The 15560-nt window shown below is 58.3% G+C and overlaps 1 protein-coding gene across 1 annotated transcript in view; it reads left to right on the top strand.

Moving 5' to 3' along the window:
- Window positions 1–5170: 5170 nt before the first annotated feature.
- Window positions 5171–15560, top strand: part of STX1A (syntaxin 1A) — a 65782-nt gene continuing 55392 nt past the window's right edge. The window contains exon 1 of the mRNA XM_027703288.1: window positions 5171–5266. Within this exon, the coding sequence (XP_027559089.1) occupies window positions 5237–5266 (30 nt within the window). The 5' untranslated portion in view covers window positions 5171–5236. The remainder of the gene's footprint in view (window positions 5267–15560) is intronic.

Raw genomic sequence — 15560 nt, 5'->3', positions numbered from 1 at the left:
AGGGGTGTTGGGGAAGGATCCTGGGGATATGCACCAGGAGGGGTGTTTGGGAAGGATTCTGGGGATATGCACCAGGAGGGGTGTTTGGGAAGGACCCAGGGCTGTGTCCACAGTGGAGCTGCAGCTCCAGGCAAAAGATTTGTCCTTCCTCTGCCTGGTGTGTGGGGAGGGAGAGGAGTATTTTATGTGCAGTATGGGCTTTAAGTGGTTGTTTTCAAACACCTACCAGAGGCTGATTGTTGGATCAATATATTTTAATTTTAGCCATGGGGTTGGAGTAGCAGAGGAAGGCTCCTGGCAGCAAAGGGAAGCTCTGGGTTGCTTTGCCTCTCACCCCCCTGCTGCCATTTTATTAATGCTCATTGTCCTCCCAAGGTGCAGCCCACGTTCTCTGCAGTTAATGTCAGTATTTCAATGCAGGGCAGAGTAGAGCTGACCTGAGCAAAATCCCACTTTATCGGATCAGTCAAGAAATAAGTGTCCATGTGCCCTGTTCCTGCACTGGAATGATTGCTTTGGTTTGATTGAATTTCTCTCACTGCTTTGGTTCGAGCAGGTTTTTAAGTGCACCCAAGTGCCGTGTAGGCTGGAGGTGCTTCCCTTTCTCTCTCATCTGTCAAAATCATTTTCTGGAGTAACACAAAAAATCAGAAAGGACTGACGGAATCAGACTTCGCTATAATTTATTCACAAGTTCTTGTACTTAAAAATAAAATCATCTGACTTTCACAACAGTTGGGAGGATTTCTACAATGTGTGAAAGTGAAACTTGTCTTGGAGGTGTGCGATTCCAGGTTGTTTCAAGCTTTCCAGACCTGAGAATGAGAGGATCATCCTTTGGGAAGGTGGGAAACGTGGGTTTCCCGTGACTTTATGTGACCTTAGAAAGCCAGAAAGGTCAAGCTGGACATCAAGGTCTAGTCCCCAGCTTTCCTTCAGGCAGCATCACCATGACTGTTTTTCAACCTGTTCCTTACATGAAGATAGAGACTACAGATCATCCCTGTCAGATGTTTTATTTTTCTGTGCAGAGCACTGGCAGTGGCAGCTTGTGCCTGTTGTCAGGCTGCTGCTGGAGGCGTGAGAAGGAGGGAGCCCCTGATTCCTGCCAGGTGGTTATTGTTTCTCCAAGGGGTTCCCGTCCAACACTGCCACTGCCTGGGAGATCTTGTTCCCTCTGCTCATGTACTTGTGAGCACCATGATGCTCTTACAGCTCTGGACATGTCATTGGGAATGAGAGACCAGATGGACGCCACAGTTTCCTGCTGCTGCTGGAAACACTGAGCCCTTGCAATGTCCAACTTTTTCCACCATAGATGTGCTCTCCCTCTTCCCCTTGGTCACCTCTCCTTCTCCTTCCTTTCCCTTCTCCTGTCCTGTTTTGACTTTTTCAGTCAGTCCAGGCCGACAGGGCACAGATCTTCTATACTTTCCACCCCAGCCCAACGCCTTTCTGGGTGTCCTGCCTCAACATCTGCAGGTTGTGGCATGGCTCTCCTTCCTCCCAATCCCCGTTCCCTGATGTGAATTGGCCCCAGGAGTCCTGTCCTCAGAAAAGGCATGGCACAGTATCCTCCTGTCCTTGGGCACAAGGGATTGCAGCCCATGTTAGCTGTCCAAAAGCGACTTTTTAATGGCTGTTGGCATGGAGACGAGCGTTTGGAGCAATCGCCACTGGCATCGTCCCTGCTCCCCTCGTGCAGGGAGAGGCAACTTCCAGCTGGATCCACTTCTGACTACGGTCGTAGGGGCCCTTCCCTGTGCTGCTCCTGCCCTCCCTGGCACATCCCTGTGGGCACGGGCAGTGGGGTGCTGGGGTGAGCCTCATCCCTGCCTTGCCTCTGAGATCCTGCCTCTCCCTTGCCACAGGACTTGGCCTGTGTTCTTGGCAGCGAGAACTCCTCCCTGGCTTTCCCAGCACTGCTGTGCTCAGTGGCTCCGGTCTGTCCCTCCCTGAACAGCTTTCCAGTCTGTTCCTCGACAAATTACTTCTAGCAGCTGCTCCAGGATCTCTGTCCTCTGCCTCTAAAGGCAATAGTGTCCCTGAAGTGACAGCAGTGGCTGCAAAATGAATGAATGAGCAGCTTCAGGTGGTTTCTGAGCTGCAGCAAAGCTGCAGGTCTTGCAGCCCCTGCTCGGGGCTGAGCTCTGGATTTCCATTGTGTCCGCACTGTCAGCCTCACTCCGAGCCAAGCCCTTGCTTTTCTCTGTGTTCCTGGTGAGGATTAATTCTGCACCCTGTTGTGCATGCCTGAGCTCTTTCTTCCATCAACAGTCGTGATCCTGTCTCTTTTGATGGAAGTCCTTAGGAACGGCAGGATCGATCTTGGATCCACCGCAGCTGCACCAGCCATCCTCCTGCAGCCTCTGCTCAAAACACCTCTGTAATTCCTCATGTGTCCTCGGGTTTCTCTGCTGCATTTTGGGCTGCCTGACTCACCTGAAAGCCCATCAATACACTGAGTGCTGCAGACACTGTTCCAGGGAGCTGTGCCTCTGGCTCCCTGGGTTTGCAGCCCCTGTTGCTCACCGCACGGGTGAGGAGCTGTCTGACCCCCTCCGTGAGCCCATGTGAACCCAGGGCTCTTGGAGGGTCACACCCCCAGCCGTGTCACAGTTCTTGGTGTCAGAAGCTGCTCTGTCCCTTGTTCCAGCCTCTGCCACACAGCAGAGCTCCCTGAGGTGGGTGGTGGCACCCAGCACGGAGGGGACCTGCATCCTCCCTGGAGGTGGGAAGCTGTTGGGACTGGAAGTAGGGAAGGGTGTTGTGTAGCAGCCAGGAAGCTTGCAAAGTGGGAATGCTGCCTTTCATGGTACTCCATGAAGCTTAGGAGAGGAGGAAAATGTTTATTTGGGAGCCTCTTGATGGGATTTGGCTAAAAAGGTCCTTCAGGTGGGGGTGGGGTGGTCCTGCTCGAGGTCCTGTATGGAGGAGGGTGCTGACCTGTCCTGCTGGAGGGTCCCTGCTCTGGCAGCCCCGTGTTAGTACTGGAGATCCACCCAGCTGTGTTGAGCTGTGGCAGCTTGGAGGGAGCCGAGTGTGGGGCCACAGGCAAGATGAGCTGTTTGCTCTATCAGGGGAAGGTGCTCCAGTGTGGTGATGGAAAAAAAGCATGGTCAGACCCATGCCCAGTCTCAGCTGGGACAGCCAGAGTGTGGTGTCCTGGCTCTGGGGAGAGGTGAGCACAGAGAGCTGGGTCTGGAAGGCTTCATCCTTCTCACCTGCCTTGGGGAAGGGTGAGTGCGGAGGGACTCGAGGAAGTGACACCCTGTCCGGGCAGAGGCTCAGCTCAGGGTCCTGCTGTGAGGGCATCTGTTGGAGAAAGGGGGGCTATGGCTGTCTGGGAGCAGGGAACACCTTTGGGATGCGGAGGACTGCACAGAAATTACCATGGGATGTTTTAGAGAGGAAGAAAAAGTGGGAAAGGGATGGAGCCTAGTAAGTCGGGGAAAAATCAAGCGTGGGACAACACGGGAACGCTGGGGCGGCTCTGGCGGACCCTGGCGGGGCTCTCCCGGCGGTCTGAGCTCTCCCGGAGCCGCGGGAAGGGGGCCCGGGGGTATCGGGGTCTGACCCCGCACATCCCCGCTGAGGCCGCGAGGGGGCGCCACGTCCCAGAGCGGGACCCGCACCCGCGGAGGGGTCACGGGGGAGGGACAGTGCGGGACAGTGCGGGGTGTGCGGGACAGTGTGGGGTGTGCGGGGTGTGCGGGACAGTGTGGGGTGTGCGGGACAGTGTGGGGTGTGCGGGACAGTGCGGGACAGTGTGGGGTGTGCGGGACAGTGTGGGGTGTGTGGGACAGTGTGGGGTGTGCGGGACAGTGCGGGACAGTGCGGGGTGTGCGGGGTGAGAGGGGGTGCGTGACAGTGCGGGACAGTGCGGGGTGTGCGGGACAGTGCGGGACAGTGCGGGGGTGCGGGACAGTGCGGGGTGTGCGGGGTGAGAGGGGGGTGCGGCACAGTGCGGGGGTTGCGGGACAGCGCGGGACAGTGCGGGGGGTGCGGGACAGCGCGGGACAGTGTGGGGTGAGAGGGGTTTGCGGGGCTGTGTGTGGGGTGAGGGGGCCATGCGGGGCAGTGCGGGGTGTGCGGGACAGTGGAGGGTGAGGGGGATTGCGGGACTTTGCAGGGTGAACAGGGCTGTGTGCGGGGTGAGCAGAGCCCTGAGGGACTGTGCGGGATGATCAGGGCTATGTGCGGGGCTGTGACGGGTGAGCTGCATCGGGTTTGGCCGCAACACCCGAGGGGAAGACCCGAGCCTCTGCACCGGGTGTACCCAAGCACTGGGCACCCCAGGGATGCTGGACACGTGCCGGGCTGCCAGAGCTGCGCCCAGTGGCCCTGCGGCTGGATCCGCTGGCAACAGGACCTGCAGGAACCTGCGGGCCCCGGCTGTGTGAGATCCCGCTCCTCTCTGTTCCGGGAAAGGGGGGGAACAGGGGTGTCTCTGAAAGCTACCATTTTCCCCAAAAGCAGCAAACTGGCAGCGTTTGTTTGAGCCCTGCTGGCACCTGCTCCCTGCAAACCTGGGTTTGGGGTCCCCAGGGTGGTCCCCCCAACATCCCCTGCCTGTCTCCAGGTTGGGGTCAGGGCCAGCCCCCCTGCTGGTGCCCCCAAACCGTGGTGTATGTTGGACCCCCACTGCCGCAGTGACACCCAGGGGTGACCCTACCCTTGGGGCTGCCCTGCTGTGCGCCCCCCCTACATCCTGAGAGCACCCTGATGTGACGTCCCACAGGTGTGGCCTCCCGAGGTGTGATACCCCCGACTCTATTCCCAGATGTGACTTCCTCCCAAGGGCTCCTCAAGTGTGACCCTCCCCCAGACGTGACTCCCCCAAGTGTCAGGTCCCCTGGGTGCGACCCGCAGCTGTGACCTCCGCGCACGGATCCCTCCCAGTGTGACCCCCGAGACGTGACGCCCGCAGGTGTGAGTTCCCCGCAAGAGGGACACATCACGTGCCCCTCGGTGTGCCCCCCCATCCCCCCCGCCGGTGACACCCGCCCGCAGCTGTGCCCCCCCGGTCGCCTCCCCGCGATGTGAGACCCCACCCGCCTCTTCCCCGCAGTGTGACCGCGCAGTGCGACCCCAAGTTGTGTCCCCCCCGCCTGTCCCCCCACCCCGCCGGTGCCCCCCCGGTGTCCCCCCCGCCCCGCCCGCCCCGCTCCGCGCATGCTCGGCGCGCGCCCCTCCCCGCTCCGGCCGTTCCCAGCGGCGGCGGCGGCGGGGCAGGATGAAGGACCGGACCGGGGAGCTGCGCGCTGTGAGTGGGGGGCGCAGCCGAGGGGGTCGCGGGGGATGCGGGCAGCGCTCTGCCCCCATCGGGGACCGCCCGCCGCCGCCCCGGCCCCCCCTCCGCGGGCCGTGCCCCGAGCGGCGGCGAGCGGGGCTGGGCGGGGGCTGGGGGGCCGGGGCTGAGCCCCCCCGGCCATCGCCGGGGTGTCGCGGCGGGAGCGGGGTCTCTTCTACCATGGGGGGCCGCTCCGGTTCCCCCCGGCGTTGCCCCCGTGGGGGACCCGGTCTGCGCGGTGCCGGGGGCCGCGGCGGTTGAGCGGCATCACCGCCGGGCAGACCGGATACAGACGCGTGTTGGTGCCGGTGCGGGGCCGGGCGGGGGCTGCCCGCGGGGCCGTGCCGCGCTCCCCCCGGGGCCGTGCCGCGCCCGCCGCGCTCCGCTCCCGTTTTGCGTGTTCATCCTCCGGCGCGGCCGTTGCGGCGGGGCCGGGGAGCGCCTCGGGGCCGCTGCCCCGCGCTGGACCGGCCGTTGCCCCCCCGGGGCCGTGACCGGGGGTGTCCGCGGGGCATCGGTGCGGCCGCAGCCGGTGCCGGGTCCCGCGGAGCCCCCGAGCCCCCCGCGGTCCCGGGGCGCGGGCGGTGGGAGGAGGCGGCGGCTGCGCGTGGAGCACCCTTGTAGGAGCCCCCCAGTGCCCCCCGCTGCCCGTGACCCGGACCCCCCTCGTTCCCCCTGGGACCGTGGAGGTGCTGCCGCCCACGCGTGGGAGCAGCGGGGGTGGCCGGGGGCACAGAACCCTAAATCCCGGGGCCCCACCCCGTGTCACCCCCCGGCCCTCGCTCTGCTGCTTTTTCTTGGTGGTTTTTTAATTACTTCACCATCGGGGCTGCCTGGGAGCGAGGAGGGATCTGTCCCTGGCGGGGGGGACCATGCCGTGCAGCGGGGGGCAGTGGGGACGGCTGTGGGTGGCCAGGCTGGCTGTCCCGCAGGGATCCCACCGGCATCTCTCAGACGGGAGTTTGGCTCGATCTGGAAAACAACAGGAGGATGGAGCTGGGGTGACGCCAGCAAGGGACCGAGGGGGTGGCTGTTGGGGATAATGGGGTGACTGCCGGGGTGATTGGGCGGCTGTGGATGGCGAGGGGTGACTGTGGATGCCCAGGGGTGGCTGTGGATGCCGGAGGAGGAAGGGGCTATATAAAGAACAGCTGCCCCCCCCCCCGCTCTGCCTGGAAAGCACCCAAACATGGGGCTCTGTCTCCACCACCAGCGCAGGCTGTGAAATGGGATTGGAAAATAGGCTTTTTAATAATAATAGTAAAAACCAGCCTCGTGAATGTCCTCTTGGCAGCCGGTGCTGGCTGAGAAGTGATGCTATGGAGTATTTTAAAATCTCTCCGTTCCTTTAAATACGCCTTAAGAAAAATAAAATGTGTTTTCGCCTCACTCCCGCTGCTGCTCCTTATTCATCAGCCTCATGCTGAGGGTGCAGCATCCTTCCCAGGGGGTTCCTGGGGATGGAGGTCTGCTTTCCAGCAATCAGATGCCCTGGATCTGAGTGGGTGCTCCCCTGGCAGAGCTGCAGGGAGCGGGGCAGCATGTGGGACACGTGGATTTGCAGTGTGGATTTACAGCCTCCGTGGTGGCGGGCACCAGGGAGGAGCGAGATGCTGCAGTGGACAGAGAGTCAGGAGCGTTTGGGCTTGTTTTCTCTGTGCTGCCTCATTAATAGCCTGGTCCGCTTCTTTCTGTATTAATGCAGTGTCTAAATTCTGCCAGGGATGATAAAAAAGGATTAATATAAAAAGAGTTGGCATTGTTGGAGCAGAGGAGGGGATGCAGGGCGGTCACTGCTGTGCAGAACAAGAGCTCTATGTCTTAATGGGATTTTTAAAATGGTACTTGAAATTCAAAATGCTAATCCCAGCTCTTTTCTGAACCTTCAGGCTCCAGTTGGGATCAGACTCACTGGAGCTTATCCAGTGCCCTTGGTGGGGGTCGTGTCCCCAGGCCTGCTCTGAACCAGGGACAGGAAATTTAGCTTATGGCTGAAACATGTCCTCTTGCGGAGGAGAGCAGCTGAGGATGGGCCATGCAGGATGCCTGGGACGAGGCTGAGCAGAGCTTTGCTCACAACTGCCCCTGTGTAGGTGCCACAGCTGTGGCCAGGGGTGGTCTTTCCTGCCTATCTGGAGCAGGGCTGGAGCTGATCCCCTTTCCCAACACCCCCAAAAGCAACCCCGATGACATGATGTGTGTGTGTGCAGGACTCTGAGGGTCCCACACTGCTCTGTCCTGCCAGGGATGTGGCAGATGTTTGGATGAGACATTGGGATTTCCAGGGCGTGTCACAGGTCCAAATAGTAAAATAATTATGAATGATGTTTTGAGAGCAGGGGAAAGTGAGGGAAATGTGCCAGTGTCATAGGATCATGGAGTGGTTTGGGTTAGAAGGAACCATACAATTCCAACTACCCAGCTGTGGGTGGGGGCACCTTTTTCTGGGGTTCTTTCCTCCTGAGCCCATCACTCCCCTCCAGCAGCTGTTTTTGGATGCCTTTCTCCAGCAAAGCCCATGTGTTTGTGCCGTGACACTGCCCTCCCCAGCTCCTGCCAGCCACGTCCCTGCTCTGAGCTCCTGCCTGTGGGAGTTGTGGGAGGTGGGTGTTAAAAATAAAAGCAGAGAGGAAGCGAGGTGGGCTCCAGGTCCAGCTCCGTGGATCCACCCTGTCCCCTCCTGCGGCAGTGAGATCTTCAGCGGTGCCCCAGGACCCACAGCCAGACCTCTCTCCATCCCTTCCCGTTAATGCTGTGCTGCTCCCACTGAGGCTTTCTCTCCCGGGGACACAAATGTGAAGTCAACCACAGTTGCTGTTTGCAGAAGTCGTGTCTTGTCTGTCTCCATCTCTTCCAGACTCCCCCCTCCATTCCCACAGCAGAAAACCCTGCAGACCTTAGAGACATAGAGATATATTTCCTTGTTTAAATGCCGTCTCCCTTCCCTTTCTTAACCCTCTCGGTTGCCCTACGTGCTTCCGAGCTCTCCTGTTCAACCACAAGGGTCACGTAAATAATTCAGCTGCTCTCGGTGCCTCCCGGCCGGGAGTGGGGCTGTCACGTGGCGGGTGACAGCCGGTGGCTCGGTGTGGCGTGTCCGCAGCCCGCGCAGCCGCCTGGGCTCGGCAGGCTGGGCAGCGATGCTCAAACGCTCAGTTTTTGGGGCCGGGAGGAGCAGGGCTGCCGTGGCAGGTCGTGCACTGTGGCTGCCCCTGGAGCATGGCACATTCCGCAGGCTCCAGGGCAGGGAAGCTGCTTTGTCTGCTTCCCCTGGGCCGTGGGGCAGGATGGGGTGAGACACCGGAGAGTCCTCGCTCCTGGGGGTGTCAGCCAGGCACAGAGGAAGGTGACAAGAGGGGTGTAGATGAGCCCTGCACACTCTCGTGTGAGATGCTCCTGTGCTCCCTAGTGTTTGTGGGGTCCTGTGCTGTAGGGACATGGTTTGCAGCAGCAGGCACACACCGTGATAGGGCAAGCCAAAAATTGGGAAAACCCTTTGATGTGCATTAAACATGGCAGCATGCAAAGCCCAGCCTCTAGGTCAGCTCTGGGTGGTGTGTCATGTCCCCAGCCCAGGACAGGACTGGCAGGGTGATGGATGGGGGTTTGGGGGACAGACAGACCTCAGAGGGGACACTGAGCCCCAGGGTCCCTTGGTGTGTGCTGGGAAACGTCAGATCTGGTGCGTGGGGATTTGGTGATCCCACTGAAGTCAACGTGAACGCAGGAATACTCTTGGTCCCCTGAGACCTGGTGCCAATCTGTGGGCACCAAAGACTGATAAGAGGGATAAGTGCATCCTGATATGTTGTCTGCACGCTGGATGTCTGAGAGGGCTGGAGCCAAAGGGGTTGAGTGTCATTGTTTTAATTGCAGTGTCTTTGTGTGTGAGCTGCTCAGAAGCTGTACAAATGTTTGTTTTGCCATGTATCTCCCCGTTAACAAGATTTCTCAGGAAATATGCAAAATTATCACTACAGGCAGAACATGTACAGTAAGGCTCATTAAGCTAAGTACTGTGATAAATTGCTACTTCCAGAAAATTACGTGTATTAGCAAAAAGGAGGTGAGTGAGCCCGAGTGGGAGACCCAGGAAGACAGAGTGTGCAGTGTTGTCCTGGCTCCGGGTGACCTGAGCACACCTGCGTCAGGGGACGGCTAAGTGTCCTTGGACCGTGGAGTCTGCAGGCTGATCCTACAGGAGATGCGTGGGGAGGGGAAGGCGAGCGGAGGATGGCACGGGAAACGGAGACGGAGCGATGCTGTGTCAGGACCAGACCAGGCACAAAGCCAGCGGGGCTGTCTCTGCTTAGAAGAAATATGAAATGAGGCAAGTCTGGAAGCAGGAGGAGTAGAAAGTTCTGCTGAGCTGGAAGAAGGGGAGAGGGCAGGGGCGACATGCCCCAGGCTGGCTGAGCCTCTGTCTGCAGTGGCCCGGGACAGGGCAGATGTTGGAAATGTGGGTGCTGCCTTGCCCCCCAAACCAGGGAGCAGAGTTTTGTCTGTGAGCAGGGGACAGGCTGTGGTGTGCCGTGGGTTCGCAGAGTGGTTTGGGTTGGAAAGACCATTCAAAGATCATCTTGTTCCAATGCTCTGCCATGGGCAGGGACACCTTCCACTAGACCAGATTGCTCTGTGCCCCATCCAGCCTGGCCTTCAACACTTCCAGGGATGGGGCAGCCACAGCAGACAGACCTCTGAGTGCTCAGGTCCCACATAAGAGATATATCCTGAAGCAACTTTCAGCCTTCTTCAGTGATGCTCTGAGTATTTCCCATGGCAACGCAGCCACTGTCCCCAGGCAGGAGAGTCTCTTCTTCCTCCATCACCTTTTGCAGGAGTGCTGGAAGTAGTGATTGGAGCCCAAGACATCTGATGGCCAAAAAGTGTCCTTGAAGGCATCCAGAGGAGAATGGGAAGTCCTTCTGCTGCAGCAGCTGGGGAGAGCTCAGGATAAGGAAAAGCTTCCCCTCAGTTGCCAAGGGACCTTCAAAGACCATGTCATCCAACCCCGTTGCCATGAGCTGGGGCATCTTCCACTAGACTGGGTCCTGACTGGGTTGTAAAATTCCAAATCTCCTGCACAAATTGTATTCATTTGCTCTTAGGCCAGCATTCTCCTTCTACTGCCTCCCTGCTGCTGGCACCTGGGTGTCCACCCCAGGAGCAGGGGACAGACCTGGCCACGCAGTGTTGAAATCTGCAGGATGAGACTGAGCTTTCTGTTAACAGTGCAGTGTTTGAGATTCTAGTGGATACTTACAGACTCGGGTTTCTTTTCATGGGAACTAGCTAAAACCTAAAGTCTTCTGCTCACATTGTCCTGTGAGTTTTCAGGAACTCGCTGCTGCTGTGGCCACTTCCATCCTGCAGCACTCCTGCTGTGCTCTGTGCTGCTGGTTTGTTAATATGAACTCTTTATCTGCCATTGCTGGTCTTCCTTCTAGTCCTGTCAGACTTCAGGTTTGTGTATGAAACAACTGTTAGTTTTGGTTTTCCAGAGGATGTTTGCCTTCTGGAGTATCAGTGTCCCACCTGGATGGTGCTGAGGTTCTTTTACAGGGTCTAGGCAAGAGCACCAAAGAAGTGTCATTCCCCTCTTTGAGCATTCATGACTGTGTGAGCAACTTGACCTGGTGGAAGGTGTCCCTGCCCATGGTGGGGTGTTGGACTGGAGGATCCTTGAAGGTCCCTTCCAAACCAACACATTCCATGAGTGCCTCTTTGTAGGTGGTGCAGTGGCATTTGAAGGATTACCATTTTATAGACTCCCTTGATTTTCATATGTTGATCCTGGTTACACAGCTGTGGGAGCTGTCCACGGTGCTGTCCACATTCCAGAACTGCAGGAGGAGGTCAGTGAGTTCAGCTCGTTGCCCTCTCCAGGATCTGTGGCACCTCTGTCACCTCTGTCACTTGTTCTTCAGAGTTTAGTGGAATTTTACCTACTTGCTTCTAAAACTGAGTTTAAGAGTGACCAGGGCTCTGATTAAAAGGTTGGGCTTTGTGCCAAAGCCTGTGAATGTGATTCTGCAGCAGTGAAAGCCAACACCTAAGGACAAAACTCTTGGAAATCATGTTCTCCCTTGCACTGCTAGTGTTGGAAATTGGAAACACCTCCTGACTCATGCAGATGTTGCTGAATGCTGAAGTCATTTGTGCCTTGGACTTTTATTCATTAAAAAGTTGTCAGTGGGAAGTACAGGCCGGTTTTGGTGAATATAAGAGTTATAGAGAGTTTTAGGTTGGAAAAGCCCTCTAAGATCCAAATGTTACCCCAGTGGTGCCAAGGCCACCGCTAACCCATGTCCCCAAATGCCACATCTACATGTCTCTTAAATCCCTGCAGGGATGGGGACTCCACCATTGCCTGGGCAGCGGTGCCAGGGCCTGACCACCCTTTCAATGAAGAAATTTTCCCAATATCCAGTTTAAACCTCCCTTGGAGTAATTTAAGGCTTATGTTCAGTCACTGTCAGCCAGCACCCTCAGGTCTTTTTCCAGCTTTCCAGCCCCTCTGCCCCCAAACTGGAGCATTTATGGGGTTGTTGTGACTCAAGTGCAGGACCTGGCACTTGCCCTTGCCCTTGGGCCTTGGCCCATCGATCCAACCTGTTCAGATCCCTCTGTAGAGCCTTCCTGCCCTCCAGTAGGTCGACATCCCACCCAACTCAGTGTGAGGGTGCCCTCAATCCCCTCATCCACTTCATTGATAAAGACATTAAACAGGAGTGGCTCCAACATTGATCCCTGGGGAACACCACTGGTGACAGGCTGCCAGCTGGATTTAATATTGGAATTGGACATAGCTGAGTTGGGGCCTGTGTGCCGTGGAATGGCCAGTTTATCACAGTGCACAGCTGTACTATATAGTCTGCAGAAGGGGCTGAGGCTGTAGGTAGTTTAAACCATGCTGTCAGGTCGTTCAGCTCTCCAGGGCTCTCTCTCAGGAGCAGACCCTCTGTCAGTCCTCACCCTCAGCCTTGACATCACCTCCCTGAAAACCCTCTGGAGCAGGACCTCAGCCCTGGACTCCTGAGGAAGAGCCTGTTTTGGCTGCTACAGACCCCTCAAGCAAACCCTGAGGTGTGGGGGGTCAGGGCAGCCCCAGGGTGAGGGGCTGGGAGGCCCTGGGGCTCGTTCAGGCGGGGCTGTGCTGAGCTGCCCTCGTGCTGCCGAGCGTCGCAGAGCTGGGCTGGGATGTTTCCAGGGATCTGGGCATCCATACGCTCTCCTACGTGTCCTGTAGGCTCTGCGAGATGGCTGAGAAGAGATGTCTGTGCCGCTCGCCGCTGAGTTATTCTGACCTCGTCCTTCCCTGCGCAACCGCACGTTGGAACGAGCTGCCGTGGGAGCTCCCGGTGCCGGCAGCGATGCCTCAGGCTGGGGGGACTTGGACACGGGAAATGAGGCAACCGGTGTTGGGGGTGGGACCCCCCGTGTGCTGCTCTGTGCGGGGACACGACCCACGACTGCTCGGAGGCACCTCCCGGGAGCAGCCTGTGCCGTGCGTCCCGCGGCGCTCCGGCTTCGGCACGGAAAGGGCGTCATTTTGCAAAGCAAGTCAAGCCCAGATGGCTGGAATCTCTCCGGCTGGGCAGAGCCGCGCGGAGGTGTCCGTAAATAAAAACAAACAGATGCAGCCTGGGAGCGGAGCCGGCGAGCAGCATCCTGCAGCGCAGGGATGAGGCCTTTCTTTGCTTCACTGAATGGTCCCTAAAAAGGGGGTGGCAGCTGGTGTGGCTTTTTCCTTCCATTGTGCTTTTGTGAGGCTTGCCTTGTCTCTGGTGGGGATGGCAGGCGGCGTGGTGGGAGCCCCAAGCCCTGTGGGGGTCAACCCCCCAGCCCTGTGGGGTGCTGGAGGTGGATGAGGGCTCACTGCCTGTTTGGGCACGGATGTTTCCTAGGAAAGGGTGCTGGCAGGGCTTGGCAGAGGGATATGCCAGGGGTCAGCACAATCCCATGGGTGCAGATATGCCTGGCAGTAACCAAGCCCGTTGCTCCTCTGCCCTGGCTCTGCTGCCTGCTCCTTCTCTGTGGATGCATTTGGACACGGTGAAATTCATCTGCAGCGCTGACAGGAGAGGGCAGGAGCTCAAAGGCTGCATGTGGCCACTGCTGAGGTGACAGAGACCTGGCTGTGCCCTACACAGCTTGTCCTGCCACCTTTGCTGCTTGGAGGAGAGCAGGCATGAAGTCTTTTCGGGTGGTCTGTGCTGCTTTGCCTCTTCCAGAAAGTGCCTGTGGAGGGAATGGGGCGGGTTGGAACCGCAGGGATGTGATCTACCCCGTACTACATTTGTTAGCAGTGTGCTGGTTGCAAAACCCACAGAGCCAGGATGCTCCAGGGCTCTGGACGTCTTCCCACCCGCTGCTCAGCTTTGCCAGGGAGGGTATCACAGCTCTGCTCTGCCTCCTCTTGGGATTTCAGCTCCTGTGGAGGGCACCTTGAACTCTGTGAGGCCCTGAAAGCTGCCGGAGGAGCTCTGCCTGACCTGCCCTCCCCATCTTGCTCCCGGTGCTCAGCGGTGCCGAGGAGGCAGCGGATCCCAGAGCTGTCCCTGCTGCCAGCACGGTGCCCGCTGCTTGGCCTCCAGTGGGCTGGAGGAATAAAAACCTTATAGAAAAAGGGTCATCCTCACCTACCCTGTGTGGGAGCAAAGCCTGGAGCCCCAAGATCCCTGGTGCTGCCTGACAGTGCCCAAGGCAGGAGTGGAGGGGCACTGGTAGGATCCTGTGCCCAATGTTGGGAGTGACGCTCCTCACCTGTCGCTGGTGAGCAAGCCCAGGCTTGGGAATTGTTTGTTGCTCATGCTGAGCATCACCCATGGGTAGTTTTGACTGAGACAGGAGCTTTCCATGTGGCTTTGGAAACCCGGGATGCTCACAGCTGGGGTGCGTGAAGCCAAAACGCTGTCGGCTGTGTGGATGCTTGTGGTTTCCTTTGTAACGTTTTAGTCTCATTCCTACCTTAGCAGCAGTGCATGGGGGGACACCTAAAGATTGGGGTGAGAGTTGTGAGGACTGGCAGCGTGTGGAGGGAGATGCTGGGAGCAGCTGATCCTTCAGTACCCTGCATCCCATGAGCTCTCCCAGTGGCGTCTCCTCCTCCAGTCCTGGTCACTCCTCAGCTGCTGCCTCCCTGGCTTGGGGGATTGAGGTGATGTGCCTGACAGCAGGGGGTCTGAAGTGACGTGGCACCGAGGGTGTTTCCAGTGACGTGGGTTGGACAGATGGTGCCCTTCTCCAGCCCGAAATGACAAGTGACACGTGCCCTCCTGACCAGCAGGCTCCATCCGTGTAATTTCCTCTTCACGGGGCTCCCGGCTGGGCTTTGTGCCGCTCCCCCTGTCCAGTGCCTACCCTAAATAACATCTCCCTGCCCTAAATAATATCTCCCTGCCTGTCTGTCAGCCCCTGTGTGCCCGGGGGTGAGCTGCCTTCAACCACGAGTGCCTCCGACCAGGCTGTGCCTGGCTTTGGCAGAAACCCCTTCCCTGGGAGGTGAGTTCCCTTCCTTTCGGATTTCTGGGTCTGGTAGGGTGCTGTGGACAGCAGGGATGGGACCAGGCAGGGATGTGGCACCCTTCAAGCAATGAGCCAGACTGTTTTCGTTGTGGAAGGGACAGACAAGAGACAACAGGGAGAGGAGCATCTTGGCAGGCAGTGTGGGGTCCTGCTGCCCTTCCTCTGCTGCCCATCCCTGGCCTGTGTGGTCACAGTACAGGCCTGTGTTTAAAATTAGCGGTGGGATTACTTTCCTCACAGGCTTCAGAAACGGACTCAGAATTCTGGCAAATTAAGATCCTGCCAGGATGATGGCAAGGAAAGCTGAGTAGGCTTGGGGGAAGTTGTGTTGGAGGTGCATTTTCCTGTACAGGGCTGCAGAGGCTCCTTGGTGCTTCCCACCTTGCTTGCCCTAGGAGGGGGCTTTTATGGGATCACAGAGAGGTTTGGTAGGCAGGGGCCTTCAAAGATCATCCAGTCCCACCACCCCTGCCATGGGCAGGGACACCTTCCACTAGCCCAGGTTGCTCCAAGCCCCGTCCAACCTGGCCTTGGACACTTCCAGGGATGGGGCAGCCACAACTTCTCTGGGCAACCTGTGCCAGGGCCTCACCAGCCCTGGTCATGGTCCGACCTGACCCCACCCTCAGTTTAACACCAGTCTTTTGCTGGGCCCCCAGAGCTGGAGGCAGCTCAGGGGTTCTCAGGAGAGCAGAGCAGACTGGGAGCATCCCCTCCCTCACCTGCTGCCCGCACAGCT

The sequence above is a fragment of the Neopelma chrysocephalum genome, unplaced genomic scaffold (assembly GCF_003984885.1).
Source record: "Neopelma chrysocephalum unplaced genomic scaffold, ASM398488v2 Primary Assembly neopelma1_224, whole genome shotgun sequence".
Classification (NCBI taxonomy): Eukaryota; Metazoa; Chordata; class Aves; order Passeriformes; family Pipridae; genus Neopelma; species Neopelma chrysocephalum.
Note: the sequence above shows the minus strand (reverse complement) of the source record. Positions and strands in the feature narration are given on the sequence as shown.